The 22875-nt window shown below is 37.6% G+C and overlaps 1 protein-coding gene across 8 annotated transcripts in view; it reads right to left on the minus strand.

Annotated features, from left to right (window-relative positions):
* Window positions 1-245: 245 nt before the first annotated feature.
* The window catches only part of LOC114476473 (serine-rich coiled-coil domain-containing protein 2-like), a 43449-nt gene continuing 20819 nt past the window's right edge, over window positions 246-22875 (minus strand). Inside the window, exons 5-12 of one of the 8 annotated variants that reach the window (XM_028468029.1) lie at window positions 20053-20161; window positions 19066-19246; window positions 17233-17298; window positions 17001-17126; window positions 12423-12569; window positions 6328-6412; window positions 5170-5209; window positions 2440-2642 (exon numbers count right to left, since the gene is read on the minus strand). In XM_028468029.1, coding sequence (XP_028323830.1) covers window positions 2588-2642; window positions 5170-5209; window positions 6328-6412; window positions 12423-12569; window positions 17001-17126; window positions 17233-17298; window positions 19066-19246; window positions 20053-20161 — 809 coding nt within the window. In that variant the 3' untranslated portion in view covers window positions 2440-2587. Of the gene's footprint in view, window positions 2643-5169; window positions 5210-6327; window positions 6413-8798; window positions 9508-11121; window positions 11529-12422; window positions 12570-17000; window positions 17127-17232; window positions 17299-19065; window positions 19247-20052; window positions 20162-22875 lie in introns of those variants that run through there. The other 7 variants (XM_028468030.1, XR_003675594.1, XR_003675593.1 and 4 more) reach the window with 7 other exon arrangements.

Here is a 22875-nt window from a genome sequence, read left to right on the forward strand (position 1 = left end):
AGATGCTCTCTTGTCATGGAACAAGTGTGCATCACCACAGATAATGAAGCTATTATAATCAAAGCTGTGAAGCTAAATGAGTGGACCACACTGCACTGTTTTGATCGCCAGCTGCACTTTGCCATAGGTGAGGATTTCTGTAGGTTAGCTTCCCTCTAATTGGAAATTAATCAGTTTTATTACCAACAGTGGTAAATGCTGACAGCATTTCATAATTTGCTACACGCTATTAAAAACTATATGACCATTTCATAATTTTTCCATGTAGTTAAAACTTTGTCAAAGTATTGCATTTTTTTTTTTTTCAGGCACTTTTAAACAGATTATTTTCAATTAGCAGTTTTAGTATAACCATTTTGAAAGATTTTTTTCATGCAATTAATAAATACACTTTCTTTTTTTAATGAAATAAAAAAATTGGTGCGTCAACATAAGACATTAACCATAATATAAATGTAATGCACACATTTGCCAAAAAACCTTTTTAAAGTGTATTTGAAATCTGCCCGAGATCTGTCTGTTTAAAGGTATAAAAAAAAATAATTTTCAAATGTTTTTATGTGTTCATATGAGTGTTTGGATTGCTAAATTAAGTGAGAGAAGCTTGCAAGACCCATCATTTTGGGGGTGCTGTTGCCATTTGTAAGAAGATTGTGAGCAACTGCTCACTCAGTCGGAGAAGGAGCTACGTATCTGCACACAAGCTGATGAGCGAGTGTCCTACCAGTTGGAGATCCAGCCAAAAGATGATTGAGCAGGATTGCGCCGTGTCTCTCTTGGCCTCAGACATGCAAACACGGCATCTCGTTCTGACCTGGCAAAACCTGGAAGTACTTGAGTCAGTGCACAAGGCTCTAAAGCCTCTCCTCAAATTCACAGATGCTCTATCGGGTGATGACAATGTCTCAGTGTTTGATGTCAAGCCTGTGCTTCATTGCTTCCACTCTAGTATTTTGGCAGGTCAGGAGGATGACACTCCATTGACCCAGTCCGTCAATGAATCCATCCTGGATTACCTGAGGGAGAGATTTGCTGACCCTGCCACTGATGCCCTGCTAGACGTGGCATCGTTAGTGGATCCCAGGTTCAAGACAACAAACATTACTGCAGAAAAAGTGGAGAAAATCAAGAGCACAGTCATATTGGAGGCTGAGATACAGCCTCAGAACCACCAAAGAAACAACACCAACGGATGAAAACAGATTTGTCTGTCAGTCTGTTGGTGAGTCAGATCCCCCACAATGGTGGAAGTACCACATTGATACTCTCCCACACCTGAAAATGCTGGCAAAAAAAATATGTGTGTGTGCCCACCATCACAATCACAGCCTGCATCTGAGGTTTCTCACAATGCTAATTGCATTTAAATTAACATGATCAAGCAGAAAAAGTGCACTTTAATCTATAACTTCTGAAATTTCTTACCCAGGGATTCTTATAAATATTAATGTGCTTCACACATTTGGTAAGAGTTTCCTAAATACTAGTAATACTATTCTATTTCATTATTTTACGTAGTGCTGTTTTTTATTCTTTATTTACTGATTTTAATTTCAGTATTATAATTCTGGTGCCATTTATCCATCTTCACCCTCTCCATATGCCATTTACTGGTTTTCCCTCTGACAGCAGTATAAATGTGTCTATGTCTCATGGGACTGTAGAAACTGAACTGTGTTTAATAAATAACGCAATCTGTATCTAATGGAGTTGTGTGAGTCATACAAAAACAAATAATGCATCCCGTTTAAGCTGTTTACCAATACATCAACAAGTGCAGTGTACCAGCCTATACTGTACTTAGAGCTAGTTCTGTTACAACTCAAAAAGAAAACCTACCAAGAGAAAAAAATAAATAAATAAAAAAAAAAAAGGACTGTTGTCAACATTGGAGTAACTTTAGCTTTGTGCTCATGAACAAATTTCACCTCCGCAGGGATTCTTTGGCTTGAGGAGGCGTGAGCTGCTTAAGGGGATCCAGGCTGTGGCTGACACGAGTTGTTTGAATGTTCTCTGGCTGCTTTCTTCCTTGTGTATCCCTGCAAGTCTCTGAAGTTCTGTGAGGCTGAAGCAACAAAGTACGAAGCACTGGGGGCCTGCACCTGCGGCCTGCTGTTAAAGCAGGGAAGGCCTTTAGTTGGAGGCGGAAGCAGCTTAGACTGGTTTGCCAGCAATACTGGGGAAGACCTCGGCTTCGGCAAAGCAAAGCCACCAGTGCCCCCTGGTTTGGATGTAGGAAGAGGCATGCGCTTGTGAAGTCGAATCGGCGGCAGCGTGTCGTAGCAAGTGGAACCAGCAGCTGGAGGGGTGACAGTGTTCTTTAGTGTCACAGCGGGGATTCTCCACTCCTGCTGTGCTGCAGACGGAGCTGCTGATACTGGACCATCTCTCGCACTTATCCCCCGTGGAGTCCCAGAAACTGGGTTGCGTAACGCGGTGCTACAGGAACGATTCCCCTCGCCAGGATCTACTGGCCTAGACTCATCTGGAAAAAGACCTTTAAAAGGTTGGTCAGCACCTTCATAGGCTGGTTCCTCTGATTTACATCTTCTGAAGCTACTGTGGGCCGCGGTGGGGCGAGCTCTTATTAGTCTTCCCTGGTGGAGGTCCTCGTTGGGGTGTAAAGACTGTAGTATTTGAGGCTGCAAAAAATAGGAAAATATTATTTAACTTAAAACATTTATATAAGCTTTTTTTTTTTAAATTGTATATATGTTGTCCTATTCCCTATAACAGGGGTGTCAAACTCATTTTAGTTCAGCGGCCAAATAAAAAGTAGTTTGATCTTTAGTGGGACGCATACGTATAAAAGTTACAAAAAGTATGTGAGGCGGCGCCACCGACATTATTCAAGCAGTAAGTGACTGATATCAGTCCATACAGGATTTTCTCTTTTAAATTCAATTGATTGAATTTCGGGAAATTATGAGAAATAATTTCAGGAAAATTGAGTCCTTTGAACAATTTGAGATTTAAAATGACTGTAGTCATGTGATAAAAGCATGGGGAAAATTGTGATCCTCCACATATTGTGGAGTTTAATTACAATATTGTATTTAAAAGGGCTGAGATATGTACAACTGAATTATTTGGCAATTTACACAATAATTCATGTTTTTTTCTTTTTTGTCATATTGTATTTTCTCCGGAGGACCAAATTTGATGGTCTCAAGGGCCAGATTTGGCCCCCGGGCCTTGAGTTTGACACATATGCCCTATAGTTTGATTTTAGGTAAATCTTGCATTTTTATAGAGATACCAAAATCATTCCTCAAGATGTCAAGTAGAAAGCACAGCAGTATCCTTCAGTCAGAAGGTAAAAGTAAATAATGTAGCGAAACCTTGTTTTATGAGTGTCAGAAATCTACACAGGTCTTAATTCTGTGATAATTCACATTTTCTCCATTACTTACAAAGGTTTGGACAACCCTGAGCTATAGCATACAACTCTTTTCACTGTGGTCTTCATATTTATATAGACTTATTTTACATGTCTGAAAATAATTGGTGCAATTAGTTCATTAGAGGAGAGCGTTTGGTGCAAAAAGATTACCTTACCTTCCAACAAACACTATATGCATTGGAACAACTATCCAAATACCAAGGGAGCACAGATTTACATTTATCTGTTGATAGTTAAAGGATTTCTGAGACTAGGGTGTATTTTTACCAACAGTCATTAGTTTTAAAAGGGAATTGAAGTCCGGGCCCACAGCTCCACCTCCTGGTCCCCTTTTCACAGTGTAGTCTGAAAAGCCTCTGTAAACACCACTCATTGGAGATGCATGTAAAGGCTTTGAGATTTTAAAATTTTAAAAACATTTAATACTTCATGGATATCAGTATGGCAAATCAAAAGTTACCATTCTTTGCAATAAAACACAAACACAGGGATCATGTTGGAATTAAGGCTTAAAAAAAAAAAAAAAGACAAGTTTTTGTGTTGACATTTATAATAAGGTATGGTTTGTAAAGACCGTTTAGGGTCAGAGCAACTACATCTACCTAAAGCTACCTGCTGCAAGTGTAAATAATTGATAATTATTATTCCAAGTGCAGCTAGGAAGTAGATATCTCAGCCCCAGCTAGACAGTGAATCAGCATCAGAACCAAAACACAAGCCTTTGCGTGACTTGCATTCAAGGAAAGGCACTGACAGAGTGAAGAGACGACAATCCGTGATTCATTTTGTATTGAAGCAAATAAATTATCACACAAAAAAAGAAAAATATGCAGTTGTTTAACTTCATTTGGAACTTTGTCATTTTCCTCTTCCATGGAGCGTTCTCCCCCTAACAGACAATCTTGGACATTGTGCCCCCCCACCCTCCCCTTTTGGACTTTGCAGCTTTTATTTGCTTTTACTATAAATATTGCACGTCTCACTTTCTGTTTTATACTTTTAAACCTGTTTTTATTCCTATGCACCCATTATTGCACTCTGTTTCAAATGTAAAGTGCATTATAAATAAAATGTATTATTATTATTATTATTATTATTATTATTATTATTATTATTATTATTATATGTGGGATTATACTTGAACATCAGAAGTAGAGAAACCAACAAAGGGATTAAATGGCTGTGGCTGTTAATTCAACATAATTTTGATAACCCCTACAATAAGGCATTTTGCTCATTGATTTGTTTGATGTAGATACCCAATAAGACAATGGTAAACTGAAATATTACTCATCTCTGCAGACATAATTCTTTGAGGTGATCCCATGAAATAATGCATTTTGTAAAATAAACAACTCTTCACTGAATGTTTACCAACACTGTCATGCACATCAATTTTTCAAGCATTTAAAACAATAATAATAAAAAATTTAAAGAATTGAACTAAGCAAACCAATCAGCATACACCAGTGACTCCTGTACATAAAATATTTGACAAAAAAAATTAATAAAATTTTGTGAAAACACTACGAGTTCATGTTTTGTAATACACCGTTATAAAACAATTTTCATCCCACAGTACCATGACAATTGCACATGTTCAAAACCAAAAAACAAATGCTATTCATGCAAAAAAAATAAAATCATAAAACAGATGGACATGCATCTGTCATGCCGCATTTGACCAGATCACAGCCCAGCAGGCATGATGTGGGGGTTTAGAGGGCAGCATGTATCATTTCATGTTAAAGATAGGGTTACTGTACCACGCTGCGTCAGTGAAGTAGTGCACTAGTGGCTCCACTCCTTGCCCATGGACATTATAAATGAGAAGGTAAAAGGCAACGGAGAGAGAAGGTGGAAGAGAGTCATTGTCAGATATTTGAGAGACAAACAGAATAGGTGAGAATGAGCTGCAGGAGACACAGAGAGAGGGAGGCAGCCTGGAAACACCAGAGAAAGACACTGAATAGATCTCATCATTAGTTAATATTGAATTAAGAAAAAGCTCATGCTTGCAATAAAAAAAAAAGTCAAACATTAGATCTAAACAAGCCAATTTAATGCAATATGTAGGTATATTATTTTTCATTTAAAATATCATAGGGTGAGTTTACCTTATTCACCCTTTATGTGTGGTCTCTAAAATTATATAAAAAATGATGGAAAATGTGTTTTGTGATATTCTACACATTGGTAATGCTATTTTTAAAAGATGTTCTTAATCAGCTTGATGCAAATAACTGGAAGGAGATTAAACACAATCTAAACTTGACCAGTTTTTGAAAAAAAAAAAAAAAAATGATGAATGTTGAGTCAAATAAGATTGGGGTAAAAAGCTATTCACCTGACTCTTGACAAACACCAGATCACAACAATAAATCAAAGAAACACTGCAGCTCTAATTCTGCTATCTCTTACAGTCTAGTAGTGTATACTCTGTCCCTTTGCGGTGCACCCTCTTATTGCCTTCTTTTCTTGTCGCTCAGTAATAAAAATAAATAAAAACTGAATTGAAGCTATGAGGCTGTGGTGTTGCTATCGCTCTGCAACTGTCTTTCTACAGTCACACAATTGTAGTTTGGAAAATGGATAAGCAAAGGCTATGAGATCGTTCTGTTACTTTTAAATGACTGAACATGTTTTTCTTACCTTCAATGACTATTAGAGGCAGCTTGTTTAAAGAAATCAAATCCAGCTCATAAGAGAAAGCTTGAGCTGTAGAGAATAAGCTGCACTGTTTTCATTTTTGCATCTACAAAAATCTAGTTTCAAGTAAATCCAAATGCTTCTAGGGCAAAAAATCAACAAAACAAAACTGAAAATTAATAGCTATTCAACATTTGACGCTCTTTTGAAAACCGTGGGCTTCATTGTGCTGTGGGCAAACAGAGATAAAGCTGCAAAGGTTGTTAGTGACTCACTCTGCCTGCGCTGGGGCATGCTGGTACGGGTCAAGCCTTGGTGCTGTGCCTGCCACGGGGACAGCAAGGGGGTGGGTAACACGCCCTACACAGAGTAAAGACACAGAGGCATGACACATTAGAACATAGACACACACATGCAAGCAGGGAACCTACTATACACACAAACATGCTGTTAAAGAGCATGGATCGAGTTGTTAGACAGCTGGAACAAGAGACAAGCACATTACAAGCATTGCATTGTGGGATGAGGAGTCCCGTAGACGGATCCATAGAAGAGTTTTTACTTCTTTCTTACCGTGTGTCTTCTCATCACATTTCTACTGCTATCAAGGATGTAAAGTTGTGGCAAAACAATGACAGTTGTTATTATAGGGTTTACAAGGAATAATCCGTAACCAGCTGAAATGGAATGTCCCATGAGCTGTGTTTCCATTACAGTATTTTGCGAAATAAAAACCATATTTCTCAATGTCGACCAAGTATAATAGCATGTTGAATGATTTCCATTTCCACAAGTGCCATGCCATGTTCTCTTGGAGAGCAAACAGAACGTCCCGTCCTGTAACGTCCAATTGTAAAAAAGTGTTCCCATTGCGCTTTTGCAATATATTTCAATATCTAAATGCCTGGAAAACCTCCTCATGAGAGCGTATTTTTGACCAATATTTGAGTGTTTTGCCAAAATGTAGGTGTTCCCATTACCAATTTTTATTGTGCTATTTAGATTTTGCGCATTTCCAAGGGTAATGGAAACATAGCTATGGAGTGGGACGATAAAGAAACTAGACCAAAAAACTGGTGTCATGTGGATTACTGTTCTCCCTGTCTGGCAAAAAACACAAGAAATCACTGTAAGAATGAAGAAAAAAAATTCTATGCGTCCATTTACTGGACTCCACATCCCAAAATGTCAATAAGTGTATACGGTGGAGATAAAAAAAAAAAACAACTTTTAAGTGGCAATTTCAACCTTTTACATAATCGTTTCCAGCAAATGATCTTTAATTTTTTTTTAATCTAAGTTTGTAAATATTTTTGTAAAGATTCTCCATCAACCAGTTCATGTTTTTTAGTAAGTTTGTTGAGGCAACTGGACTTGAAAAATTAGCTTGCAAAAAGTAGCCGTAACTAAGCAATTAGAAGCATTTTTAGTGTCCAACTAAAACAAGTGAAATGGTGGCCACTGTGTTCAGCCCAAAATCCTTACAGCCATAAAAATCATAACTTTCCCAAGTTAATAAGAAAGCCTCGCCTCGGATAGAGCTACAATAAATAATGCAAGGTATAACATTTCAAAACAAAAACCACTGACATTTAAAGAAAACAGAAGTTCTAACAGTCCATTCACTGAGATATCAGACTCTTCTTAAAGTGAATTAAAAAAAATATGTTTTTCAATGTTCTTCCTTTAAACACCAGACTGTTTCAGTACGTCACAACTAAAATTCTCATCTCCCACTCATCTGCTGAGAATGTCTGAGCTTGAATTCATTAGAACACAATATATTATTCAGGATGAAAAGTAACTCTTGTTCCTGCATTCATTACAATTTCTGCTGGGTTAGGAATTCATTGTGAAGATAAACTGTGACCATTTCACTTTGGGGAAAGAGTCGGCCACCTACGCTTCATGCTGTGTTGGGAGCAATCATCCAGATAGTGCTGGACGGATGTCTGCAACACAACTGAGAGAGCAGAAACTAAGCTTGTTTATTTTGTTATCGCTGCATTCTATAGATAGTATATAAAGGTGTTTGGGATTTTTTTTTCCCTTATTGTAACAAAGCTATTTTACTTCTTATAGTACTAAATGACAATAATAGCATATTTACCCAAGACTGCACCAAATTTATGGAGCCAACGTCTGGTTAACTCTGACTTAGTGTCATTATATGGCTTAGAGATGCAAAATAAATGTTTCTGCGAGGTTTTTCCCTTGTTGCAACCACTCCACCATTGTTCATAAACTGTAGACCAACGTAACACTATTGCCTAGCAACAGCTAACAAGAATCAACGAATGTGTGTCATATCCTGTCTAAAAGGGCAACTCTCCATAGTTTATGCCCGAAGGTATAAAATCATTCTTTCAATGGTGTTTATTTATTTATTTATTTATTTTAATAAAAAGGTGCACATATCAAACCCAATTTTTGTTTAATACATTTTCACAACAGGTACCCTTTAAAAATAACAACAATAATTAAGATCTCTTTATTTCTATAAGATGTTAAAAAAGTAGAAATATCAATGGCAGAATGATGGTGAATAAAGAAAATATAGAGGCACAAAAAACACAAAATAAATTAAAGAGAAAATGACATAAAGCAGAGCAATAAATTTAATTCAATTTTCAATTCAACTTTATTTATATAGCACAAATTACAACAAAGTCATCTCAAAGCGCTTAATAAAATCCAGAGTCCATAGTAAGAAACATGAACATGAACAAGCATTTAGCGACAGTGGGAAGAAACCTCCAGCGGAACCAGGAAAATGATACAAGTGGTGCAAGAAATAAAAAGAAGAGGATGGTGATGGTGGCGAGCCAGGGAGGGAGTGGGAGTGTAGCGGTAATTATCCTCTCTGTATGCCTCTGATGAAACACTTCCTTTTGTGTAGCCATTGTTTCACTGCTGCAGCTCTTCTGCATGTTTGTTTGTCTAGGTTATTAACAAGGTTGGCTCTTGCTCCTCAGTGGGTTTGAACTCTTTGTGCAGTCACACACTGTGTCCCCCACACTTGAGTACAACTGATGCACAAAGCTCACCCCGCTCACACAAATAAACCAACACAAACAATCTTGGTCTTTCTGGCACATGGAAAATAAGCAGACAGATAAACATAGTGCTGCTTGGCTTTTAAAATGCTACACACCTTTGTGTAGTTTTATTGATTCCAAAAGTTTATATTTTTACTCTGATGCGCTGCTGACAAAGAGGATTATTTTTTTTCCTGTGCACTGCATGTGCATCTTGCTGTGAAAAGTGTGTCTAATGCTTGTCTGCCTTTGGTAAACTGACTTCTACAAACTCCACACACTGAGACCACTTTTTTTTTCTCCTTTAGCCTGCCTTTGGACCAAATGGGATTGTAAGCTGATTAAAATGAGAAATGGCAGGAAGTGGCGCCTGAGGCGATGTTTTAGGATGTGTAGTCCAAGGCGTCCTACAAAGTGCTGAAAAGTCAAGTGATGGATGAAGAAATGGGTTAAGGCTAAAATTTGGTTTCACACAAAAAAAGTTAAATCTTTCGGAAACCGCTTTGAAGAAGATTAATTTATAAAATACAAGTTAAAGACCTAAAACTTTAAAAATAATTTACTTCATGACTGTAACCATTAGGCATGTCAGGAACATTTTCTAAGACTTCCAAAACACCACTATCAGATTAATGAATTTACTCCCTGAAATACCGATAATTAGATTATGAAGATGAGGATCAGCCCATTTGTGGAGCAGTTACAGTAAAGCTAAATAAAAATAAAAATATCGATGGCTTAAAATGATGCCATTAGAATTCTGCTCAAAGTACCTAGATCTACAAGAGCGAGTCATTTGTTTGCAAGTAATAATGTTGTAACTTTTCATGCTGTGCTCAGAAATGTTATTTTTAAAAATATGCTGAGGTTATGTAACTAAAAAAATTAGTTGATCCAGGCATTGGTTGAGCCTACAATAAGTGACAAGATATTCCTCCTGTTATTGGAAGCTTTAGCGGGAATGTTTGTATGCGTTTTGACTATATGTGCTATGTGAATATATTGGACTTATTGTTGTTTGTACCTCTTTGATATGGACCGAATTGGTCTGAAATCAAGTTGAAATGAAAAAAATATATGATCAATTAAAGTGCGTAGAAAGTCAAAATGTCAATCAAACAGTTTACTTCCACATTTCATTAACCAAAAGTCAGCAAAATATGAAGTATATAATTGCTTGAGTTGAGAGAGATACTCAGCTGAAACATGTATCCGTTACAGAAAAAGCACTTTTGCCGAGTACGAGTATTATACGAGTACCGTAGTTTCTGGACTATACGCCGCTACTTTTTTCGCTTGCTTTGAACCTAGCGGCTGAAACAATGACGCAGCAAAATTGTGGATTTTTCCCAGTTTTATAAGCTTCATGCAGCCACAAAATTGAGCTCCGTCACATTAGACCAGGTGGAACAATGAAATTGTTAACATTAAATCGGTCTTGCTCATACTGAATCATTCTGATCACTCATTTTGTCATGATGCACACTGCCTCATCATAGCAACGACGTAGAGAAATGTTGTCAGAGAGAGAGAGAGAGACCACTGCAACAATAGCATGGATGAAGTCATCCAGTTTGTAATAGAAGAATAAACAGCATAACGTTGTTAAATCACCGCGTTAGGTTTGTTCAGGATTGATCGGTGCTCTGGACTCTGAGGCTGATGGAGACACTTCTGTAAGGACTATGGACAGACGGAGCGCTCCGTCTACAGTAAAAGTCAGCCAGTTTGTAACAGTAGCATAACAGCATGAAGTTGCCAAATCACCACGTTGGATTTGTTCAGAAGCGATCGCGTTAATATCCTGACTCAGAGTCTGACTCGCTGTGATCGCTCCGTGGTAGTTCACGGTAAGAAGAGCGGATGAAGCGGTGTATCAGTCTGGTTCCAGTAAAAAGTGACCATAAAAAGCTGTAAATGGATTGATATGTAGATGCGGGGCAGTGAGGAGGTGACTTCATGTAGTAAAGGAAACTTATCAGTTGAAACACGGACATTTCCGTCTAATTGGTCGAGTTGTCTGAAGGGCACCCTCATCAGCCAATGAGTGCGGCCTATGTTAGGCTGCAGCATTTGTGTGAATTTTTCTTAGAAAATTGCTAAATTATTGTAATGCGGCCAATAAAACAGTGTGCTTTATAGCCCGGAAATTACAGTAACACGAGTCAATATCTGTGCTCGGATTGAATGAAAATCCTCATTGGGTAGCTGTATGCGTCTGCATTCTGTGATAGGCGAGTCACAGTGCCCCTCCCCTACACACATACAGATGTGTTGCTGCGTCCCGCTCTGCTCACTCACACACAGAACAGCTCTCTGTCTCTCCCTCAGTCACTGGGGTCGTGGGTCTTCTCCATTAACGTTTAGGGTTTCGTGTGGCGTGGTGCTTGGAATAGACTCGTGTTGCATCTCTGCCAGAATCCAAAAAGAGTCCAAGTCTAGCAAAGGTACAGGTAAAAGGAATGCAAAACAACCTGACCGTGTCTTTGCATTGTAGTCTGTCACAAAACATCAGGTACTGGAGGTCAAATAGATGTTCACACCATGGGGATGAATCCCATTGAGTACAGCTGGCACTTCTTTGCTAGTTGCTATAGCAACAGTTAAAGCATATGCTCTTTGGGAGAGTAGGAACGAAGCTTCCTATGGTTTGGCAACTTCTATTTTCCTTTATTTTTCACCTGTTGTCAATGTGTGACAAATAATAAAATCCATAGTGAAATAATGTTGATAATCATGAGATTTGCACACTTGTCTTATCTATGTTAAAGCTGAATACATAACATTTATTATATTCATTCTGAGCTGTGTGCGGTCTACTCTGCATGTTTGTGTGCGTGTCACACGTTTTAGTTAAGAGCAGGTCAATTATGGTGGTGTGTGCGCGGTACCCTGCCTGTGGCGCTGACGCTGCTCAATCAATCATGCTCTTGTGCCCCAATACTGAAGACACTATTTTCCACCTTAATAGCTTTCCGTCTGTCTTGTGCTCTCTCTTCTTTTTGCCATCACTTCAAAATCAACAGCAGCCTCACAAGTGCCCGCACACTGAGATCAAGTATTAAGTGATGAGTGCGGTGTGACGTGCACACGGCCTGATAATCTGCTTTCAATAGAAAAGACGTGATATAGGGATTGGCAATTACTGTTAGACTAGAAAAATTTGACAATAATTTAGTTCTTTCAGGTAATTGCTAAAGATTTTAATGAAGAAAATCATTAGCATTTTTCCCTTGTTGATGTGTGTTGCTGCATTTGATACAAACTCATTGCAGTAATCAGATTTTGATGCACTCAAGTGATGCTGGAAGTGTTTTTTTTTTTTAACTCACAGGGTTGCTTGGTGGTCTCCAGTATGTTTGGGTAGCCTTGTCATTGCCTTGTTGCCCTCTTCTCTCTGACATCCTGTCGCTTTGTTGAATCAAAGATGGGGCCCTCTGGTGATTACATTGACATCTTACTGCGCGTCCTTGAGCAGACTGATGTGGCAACAGGAAAGAGGAAAATGTATTAGTCATTTTCATTAAAATATTTAAAAGAGATATGGGAATTTTTGTAGGGGAATAACATTAAACATGAATTAAGATGAACAAAAACACAAAAGATTTCAAGTTCCTAATGGGAGTTGGCGCTCACATGCATCAAAAACTCAAGGCCCAAGGGCCAAATCCAGCCATTCAGAGCATCCAATTCAGGCCACAGAAAATAGTAAAAATGAGAGGGGAAAACATGAATTCTTGTCTAAACTACCAAACAATTCACTTGTATATATCTTAGTCCCTTCAAATACACAAATTCAATGAAACAAAACAACATTTGATGTGGTTTGCGTGCATATATCACATGTCGTTTTTTTAATCCTATTTTTTTTTGTGTAAAAACTCTTTTAAAATCTTGCAATTTTACTGAAGTTATTCCAAAGAATTCCCACAAATTAAGTAAAAAAATAGTCACAAAATAAAGTAAAATTTAAATGTGGATCCTGCAGGGAGGGATATCTGTCACTTACTGTTTGAACATGTTTGTGCCTTCATGCTTTGTATGTTATTTAGTACAAACTAGGACACATTAAAGTAATCTGTGGCCCTTTTGAATTTAAACTGGTCTGCATTTGGCCCCTTACCTAAATGGGTTTGATACCCCTGATGTAGATTTTACAATAACACCAGCTCTCTGATAAAGTGGGTACATATTGAGAAACATTACAGTTGCAACATTTAAAATGGAGATTTGTGCCAAAATCTCAATTGAGATTTTTTGTTTACAAATAGGCGAGTGTTTTTGTTTGTTTTTTAACACCGTATAATTGTCCTCCGACGAGTTTGTTTCGTCCTATGTGTCCCGTCTATGTCTTCCTTCCCTGCCCAAAGGCCGAGATTACCTCCCTCTTTTCCTTTTGCTTTACAGTTTCATCCTTAACTATGGAGAGAAATTTGCCTCAAAAATATTCACAAAAATATCCACAATTTTCACATGTATTTTTCAGATTGTCACGTGTTTTTCAGATCCACAAATACATCCATGAGCTAATAATCCATTAAAAATCCATTAAAATTATGAAAGTATTTTTTGTCAAACCAATAGTTGTAGTATGATCAGCAGGGGAAAAGTGAAGGCTGCAGTGATTGGTGTTACTGCAGTAAATGCCAGTGACATTATTTGATAACTTTGTAGTATATGTTTTTGTTGTAATTTGCAGACGGTCCCTGCTCTCTGGCCGCACGACCGGCTGCACATAGAGACCAATGTTATTTCTGCTGCTTGATATACAGCTGCTTTTGATCAAATCCACAAACGATCCACAAATATACTTTTCACAATTTGCTAGCACAAAATTACACATAATAATCCTGAATAAATTTATACACAAATTGTAAAACGTGTAAATTGTGGATATGTTCATGAATCTGAAAAACACGTGAAAATTGTGGATGTACTGTATTTGTGGATCTGAAAAACATGTGAAAATCTGAAAAATACATGTGAAAATCGTGGGTATATTTGTGAATATTTTTGAGACAAAATTCTCCCCATACTGAACATCATTTTTTCTACATTGTCATCATCTCTCCTGCATACAGTAGATGACTAAACCCTCTCAATCTCGTCTATCACTCACTTTCCCACCAATCTGTCTGACAAGAACGGAGAATCTGATGTACCGTGCTCATTCCTAAGTTCTTTCATTCAGCTCACTCAGAGGGAAAAACAACATTCTTGGCATGCAACCTCCAGTTTAGCCCCTTGCGTTCTGGTCAGTCTCACTACCATCTTGTAAATATTCCCTTTAACCAGCTGAGACCGATCTGTCACAGAACACTCCTGACACCCGTCTGCTCTGCCTGTACTCTCCCCTTCACAGCTTAAAAAGGTCAACTCCAACTACCTGCCTGCTTCCTCACTGTCTCAATGTCCTCTTTTCCCCATACGTGTACCTAAAAGAAAAATAATTTTCTGACATTTCATTTCATGTCATTCTTCTTAAAATAGCTCAAAGATTTACCGACAAATCCCTTTAAAAAGCTAAAGAGATTAGACCTCCCAATCCTAAAACTGAAGGTCACAGCAGTATGAATAAATACCCCCCAAAAAAAAACCTGTAAGACCTGTAGAATTATTTAGACTCACAAACCTATTTTACTTGTGGATTGTAGAAAAAACCTGTACGTGGATGGTGATCCTGTTCAAACTTTGTGAGATTGAATGAAAAATAGTGCTGCATGTGAAGAGCATTCTATCATTCACGACTAAGAAAACCATATTTTTTTCTACTAACAATTTTGATCTTCCAACAATGCACATTTAAAATTGCAGTTCTTCTTAACAACATGCAGTCTCTCTATTGTTTGCACCAACAGCGTTGCTCAAACTCAAAGACAATTATACTAATTGGCATTTTGTCAAAAGATAATTGCTAATACTATTAGACTGTTTTTTTCTGGCTCTGCTACCTTACCAGTACAGATACATAATCTTTTTCCAATCTTGCCAACAAAAAGTTTGCAGCCTAGTGTCATGTTTTCTACTCCACATTCTCCAACATTTTCCTTTTTCAGTCTCACTGCTCATTATTTACCCACAGGACTGAAAACATGTGCTTGTTTTTCATGTAGTCTTTGCTTGTAGAGGGTGAAGGTGTAGCAGCAATATATTGCAGTCTGAAGAGCCTGTTGGGAGTGGGTGCTAATTCTAATTGGAAGGACGGTAAACAGCAGTGGGGCTAGCGGACAGGGCCTTGCTTTGACATTTTGGTATTTCTCGATATGACGAGGATTTGAATAATGCCGCTGTGGTATACTTTTGTTTGGCTAACAAGGAGGCTTGGTCAGTAAAATAATGAATGTTAGCGCGGTGATGGAGCCAGACAAAGGCGTAGAGAAGGGAAGATATTGGAGGTGTGGACTGGAGTGCATGTAGGAGTGAAGCAATATGGAAACCAAACTCCTTCATACAATGAAAGGCATTAGTAGTGCAGTATGTCCTCTATGATCACTAACTAGCTCAACAGTATATTTTTGGATTTTCACCTTGTCCTAATGAAGCTAAGAGTAAACAAAAGCTAATGGAAGCAGTTGGATGGCACTGATATGTTCAGTCAAGCTGGAGAACAATCAAGTACAAAGCTGCATGTCATGAAATAGGGATGAAAGTATTATGTAAACAATATCTGCAAAGGGCTTATTGATTGTTTGTATATGCTTAAAGAGCACACACTAAGAGCTTGTAATGACCCGTTTAGATATTCTAGTGTTATTTTTATACTGCATTTTATAAAGTGAAAGTATAGAATACAGTTATTTAGGATTGTGTGTTGTGTTTTAACTTTGAAAACAATAGTAATTTAAACATTTTTATAAACATATTTTCAATCAGTAATTTTTTTTCCAGGCGACCCCACGTGGGGTCACAACCCCAAGTTTGAAAAAAAAAAAAACACTGGCTCTGGCTTAAGCCTCATTATCTTACTAGCCAAAAGGGGCTCATAACGGCAGTGTAGGTAAATTAGTATTTCTTTATTTATTATCTATATATTAGTTTATTCAACAGGGAAGTTAATATCAAGGGCGACCGTGGCTCAGGTGGTAGTGGGTCGTCTTCTGATCGAGAGGTTGGGGGTTCGATCCCAGTACCTGACTATGCGTCGAAGTGTCCTTGGGCAAGACACTGAACCCTAAGTTGCTCCCAGTGGTCGACTAGCGCCTTGCATGGCAGTCCTGTCCCACTGGTGTGTGAATGTGAGAGTGATTGGGTGAATGAGCTGATGTGTAAAGCGCTTTGAGACTGCTTCAGTGTGGTGATAAAGGCTATATAAAATCAAGTCCATTTACCATCAATAATACCAGGATTAGCCAAAAGGCTATGTTTTGTGAGCAGTCCTGGACAGAACATTAAATTGTCACCCTAAATGAATACCAATTACACAAATTAGAAGGAATGTACAATAAAATTAAATATAACACTTCTATTGTCATGCAGTATAAAAAATGACAGTATTTGAGAGGAGTACTATGAAGAAGTCATTTTTAAAAGAGATGTCCAACACAGCACTACAGTAGCCACAAATAAAATATATTGTTCACTGACAGTAGTTTGTAAGATTACTATTGTTTGTAAGAAGCAGATTGGTGTAAATCTTTAAAACCCATAAATAATCAAACAAAACAAAAACATTCTGTCATGTTTGAAGTTTTTCATATCAATGCATTTTTATTATTTTATTCCCTTTTAAGTGTTTGTATGAGAAGCTAAATGGATGTTAACGTGATAACATAACTCTTGATGTCACAGTTTAAACTCTTTTTAACATTTGGACTTCCCATTGTGAAAACTGATGTACATCCTTAGCTGTTAGTCATATTAAACTTTAAAGATTACTGTTCACTTGTCTCAGTCCTGTCACAGTAACTCACCATCTGTTCCCACTGATGCTGTTGCTTCTGGAGATGTTCACACTGCATTGCAAGCTGAGCGATCGTCTTGTCTCGACTCCTCAACTCTTCTTTGAGTACCTGGACTTCCTTAATCAGCGACTCAAACTGGAACATGCAAACAGAATGAAGAAAGTGAGAAGCAACTTTGTGGAAACCATGGTGTTGTCCAGTCAACGGAAGCTGGAAAAGCAGACGGTAATTTTCTAAATACCTTTGACACAGCAGCATGGTCTTCAACCTCCTCGGAAACATCTGCAGGAGAGTCAGCATCCTCAAGCTGGAAACAAATAAACCCAGGAAAGGAAGAGCAGCATGAAAACACAGGATGCTTATCATGCCACAAAACCATTATTCACAACAATGGAATTATCTCACTTCATTTGTAACATCTACATATACAGCCAAATGAAAGCTAGCATGATTTTGAATGTAGCCTCCCCAACGGCTCCGCCTTTACAGCCCTCCCCCCCTCCCGTCTGTGCTTCGTCTTAACTCACATGCATGCGCACAGCTGCTGCAGAAGAGGAGCTCAGCTCATCGCTTGTATTATGTAGAAACGTTGTTGTCTCATGTCTCATTCAGCAGTAAGTAAACAATAAACTTTAGCATCATATATGTTAAAAAACGTGACCAAAAACTCTGTTTTAACTCTGTCAGCGGTGACGCGTTTTCAGTGTGAGCTCATGCATGCGAGAGATTGAGAATGAGCAGGGAGACGAGATTGGTTAAAAAACGGTTAGTTTTGGTCAAAGTTTTTACAGATTTACAGTTGCTACAGTTGACAGAAATTAAGATCTTAAGTGCTCTGAAAAAGAAACGAAGAAAATCTGTCAATATTTTGACCAAAAACTTAAAGTGTATCTAGATAAAGTCACCTACCCTAGCTTTAAGTTAATCCCTGTTCCTTTCCTCCTCACCAAGGTGTAACACCGCCCTCTCGTTTTATATTCTCCCTTTAATAAAGTTTCTATTACGCTTCCTTAAGGAGGGCTGGTGATGGTCACAATTATCCATGAAATTAAATGTATTCATTCAATTGCAACAAAAATGCACTACATGTGGTCGACAGCATGTGCAGAACTAGGGGAAAACAAAATAAAATAAATACATTAATTAATTCATTCAATGCACTTATATTACATTTTATACTCGACAAGTTAAACTGCAACAAAGCATTCTTATATTTTAGATAGTATGCACTAAATTGAACGACTTGTGCATGTGCGTAATGGCTTACACTCAAGATTTTCTCCCCCCAGAAAGTATTATATCTAAGATGACCTTTCAACAGATGACATCTTTTATCTTCACTTTTACCTTAAATCTACCTATTTTTAGCTGCTAAAAAAGGTTTTACTGGCTAACTGATATCAAGGGGATTGGTTTTACATGGGCACGTATAACAAACACGTTCTCCTTTATAAAAGCACATGTAGATGCTTTTCAATACAAATGCCAAACTGTTAAACTGCGTCTCTCTCTGTCTCGCTCCATTTGAAAATACAAGTGAACCTACTATATTCTTTTCATGTTATTTGTATTTCTTTCAGCAGCGAGCTGGAACCAAAGGAATTTCTTAACCAATCCAATCGAGTATAAAAGAATATAAAACTGAGCCATATTGCACACTAAACAGTATGTTAGATTTGCTTGAAAATACCTTCCTGCTGCTCATGCTGAACACCTGTGTATAGTGATAAGCTACCGTTCGAGCAAGCATGAGAAGAGTAGTCAAACTAAGGAAAACAAATACGAAGCTTTAGCTGGTAGACAAACTAGCAGCTGAAATCAGAGCATGCAAGTAAACAACGTGACATTTCTCTAATAGCCCAAAACAACAGCTTTTGTGTTGAGAGAGAGAGAGTGTGTGTGTGTGTGTGTGTGTGTGTGCGTGCGTGCGTGCGTGCGTGTTGACATTATCTGCATTCTCTGTGACAGGATGCAGCAAGGGCATTAGAAGAACAAAAACACGTACGGGTTTCACAGAGGCAAATAAACATGTTTACATAAAAAGTATAAATCTCTGCAAAAGTATCGGTCTAACCTGTAAAATTCTTTGAAGGCTAAGCAGTTGCTCCTTAAGCAAAGTGCAGTCCTTATTCATGTGCTCAAGTGGGAGTTCATCCAGTATTTGTTGATAGCCGTGGTGCCTGTTTTGGGATGGAACAGTTCGCGATGGGATTCTTGGAGTTTTAAAGCCATCGTAGTGCTGGAACACACGAGCCCTGGAAGTGTAACATCAGAAGTCAAATAGAGAGAATGAAAAACTTTGGCTGAAAATGAATGCTAATTTAATATCTGAGTCACAGCTAATGCAAACATTTAGTCAGTCTAACACGGAACACTAAAACACCTGAATCTGATGATTGTGTCATCATGCAACTCTGCAGAAAGCCAGATACTGTGCTACCCTTTATAATCAAGTTTGCTGTACAGGGTAGCATCTAAAACATGCTAGATTGGAAAAATAAATTAAATAAAAGATGCTGCGTCAGAGCTCTCGGGGACCGAAAGTGGGCCTCCCTGAGCAAGTTTTTAAAATTATTAAAAGAAGTTTAAATTAAATCAGCATTTTTGAGCATTTGGAGCCGTGTTTTTCAACCTTGGGGTCGTTACCCCATGTGGGGTCCCCTGAAATTTAAATGGGGTCACCGAGAATGTGTTGAAAATAATTAGTATATTTTTTAAAAGTTTTAATTACTTTTCTTTTTCAAATTAAAACACAACACACAATCTTAAACAACTTAATTCTATACTTTCACTTTCTATGGAAAATAAAAAATATGGTATAAAAATATCTGATTCTGCCGCATCTTGGCTAAAACGCGATCAAAAGCTAATTATAAAAAAAAATTATTGAGGGTTGCCAGAAATGTTTGGTTCACAATCCAAAAGCGATTGGGAATCACTGATCTAGAGTGCTAAAAAAATGAATAAAATGTTTAAAATATTTATAAACATATATACAGTATATCATATTGGTAGTTTTTCCATCTTAATGTTTGTTCTACATTTTTTAATAATAACCAACCTGTTGTCATGATTAAAGTTATCTGGTCCAATCCAGTGATGGTGCTTACGCCGTTGCCCTTGGCGATTGCTCCGCTCTTGCCGCTCGATCTGGGACATCCTCTCAAGATCTACACAAAGCATCCATTCCACAGTAATGCATTTGTGACATGTAAACATAATTCAAAAATAGCTCAAAGTCAGGATCTAATATTTGTTTTTCATATGCCAAATCAAAACTAAAACTTCAAAAAACCCATTTGAACTATACAAAACTAAAGAACCCATGAAGAAAAACTATTTTAACAAATAAAATTACAGTGATGTTTAATAGTGAATAATGAAGTAATTATGGAAAGCAATACAATTTATTATGAGAAAAAAGTTATGTCGATGCTCAAGTAATGCATTTTTACACTGCTGGACCATATTGCACATCTTTTCTTAAATAATAAAAATGTGATTTGTTAAGCAAAAGAAGCTTTAAAGTGGTCTCTTGGTCAAAAACCAATAATGTAAATGATGAAAAACTTTTAGTCCTTGAATGATTGGAATGCTTTAAGATTATTCCACTCAGTGAGATATTGAGTCTGTATATTTTTGTAGGCCCAGAAAAGTAAAGGTGTTACCTTCACACAGTATCATAAAATAAAAGTGCAAACGACTAACCTTGGTCTGTCCTTACAAAAAGCCAGACTTGGATTCCTTTGTTAAATTTATGTTCAATTCTAGATTCTAAGCACACTTCAGAAGCAGTGAAACGTTCTACTTCCTTTTTGAGTTGTACTTATCAAAACACTTGTGTTTAATAAGAGATTTACATGGTTAAAAATATGTATTTATGACACGCAGTAAAAAACAAAGCAACAAAGCGATAACAAATACATATAGATAAATCCAATCAATGTTTGTTTATGAGCTTTTGAGAAGGAGAAACGTCTGCCTCGGTCTCTATTATTTTTGCCTTTTTGCCCTTGCCACAGCACTCAAAATGCATAACTACAAATACCAAGTGCTGATGAAGGATACCACGTATACACCATGATTTCATCTGTCTCATTTCCTGCCTCCACAAACTATCTTTCCTGCCTCTTAGACAGTAACACGCACACAAATACACACACTCGATTGTGACAGGTCATTTCATTTTGAAAAGGGTAAACAAATACTGTATTTTGCAACTCTCAATAGTATATAGCTGTGAAATAAACCATGACTGCAACAAAATTGACAGCAAAGAGAGCATGACCCACAGGAAATCATAGGAACCCTTCTATCTATTTGCAAATGCCAGTTGTACTTCATAGGTTATAGAAGGAAAAAAGAAATAATGAAAAAGACTGATTCGTGAAAATTTGAAGATACCCACACCGAATCACACGAATTTAGCAGTGGTACTAGAATACATTACCAAGACAGTCAGCACATAGCACAGGAGCAGTCAGTCAATTTCAAACCAAACTGTTACATTCCAGGAAATCCAAATGCGTTGAATAATCATTTCTCAGTCGTACGAAGTCCTCTAAAAGTAAAAAAACAAGCATTTTGTAAATCCAACAAACTAGGAGAGATAAATCTCTAAAAAAAAAAGGAAAAGTGACACTGAGGAGAAGTTACTCCACGCTCAGACAGCTGATTAACTGTTCATGGGCCAGAGAGAGAGAAAAAGACAACCCATGCAGCTCCCACCCTGCCTGGCTGTGTCTTTGTGGACTGCCTGCCTTGTTTTTCTGGGAACTCCCCAGGAACTGGAGCAAAGGGAGAGGACAGTAGTGGTGCTGGTGGGAAGCCAGCAGCAGGGGTGACTGGTTCACATCCAAGTTTGGAGAGTACCATTAAGGACACACAAAGAGAGAAAACAAAACTGAGGCCATAAACTTTACTAAGTTGGGTTAAAAATAAGAACAAACACAGCTCAATCTCACATTTATTTGGTTTATTTCTCCTGTTTACCTCCTCCTGTTTTGAGGCAGACTCTGGGTGTCTTTTGTAGGACCACCCCTTCTTGTCCCATGTCTGAGAGCCTGCCCTGTGGGCTGGGTCTAACTGGACTCCTCACTTCGCCTTGTTTTTTTTTTCCATGTCTCTCATGACATAGAGCTAAAAATATAGATGTGTCCTGAAATGGATTAGGAAAGGATGACATATGCATTCCTAAAGAGTGAGCATGCCCCTCTCTTCTGTGTCGCCCTATCTAACAAACAAAAACATAACTGATTAACCCGAGAACACCATCGGCGGGTGATGGTCTTGGGTTCTGGGGTAGCTTCAGCATCTTCTTTGATGTTTTAGGAGGTGTTGATATTCCCCTACTCCAAAGCCCACTTTTTCCTACAGGCACACATTCTGGTGATTTTCACCCAACAATAGTGTTCCATTATTACTAAACTGCATGTACTGACTGCATCTAAAAAATAAAGTAAATAAAGTAGTCCTGAAACTTCCACACTATCTTTATTTAGTCCAATAGTTGTAAATAAATACCACTAAGTGGTGATTTCCAAGGAAAATTATATTTTTTTATATTTTATGTTTTTTTGTACCAAGGAGACTCAAATGCACCAGAAAATGCGAAGTTTCCAGTTTCATTTTTTTTTTTTTTTTTTTTTTTTTTTTAAGAGTTTTTTGTTCTTACATCCCTAATTTTTTTTCTTAATTTTGGTTAATAGTGGCAGTTTTTTTCCATTTTGTTAGGCATGGCATAGTAAATAAAAAAAAAAATAAAAGAACACAACTCTAATTCCCTATGTATTGTCATATTTTGATTATAATTGTTTTTTTATTGGGTATATCATGTTAGGTAAAATCACCTGTGATGGTGTTACTAATTTTAGCTCTAGCGTTA

Source organism: Gouania willdenowi, chromosome 15 (assembly GCF_900634775.1).
Source record: "Gouania willdenowi chromosome 15, fGouWil2.1, whole genome shotgun sequence".
Classification (NCBI taxonomy): Eukaryota; Metazoa; Chordata; class Actinopteri; order Blenniiformes; family Gobiesocidae; genus Gouania; species Gouania willdenowi.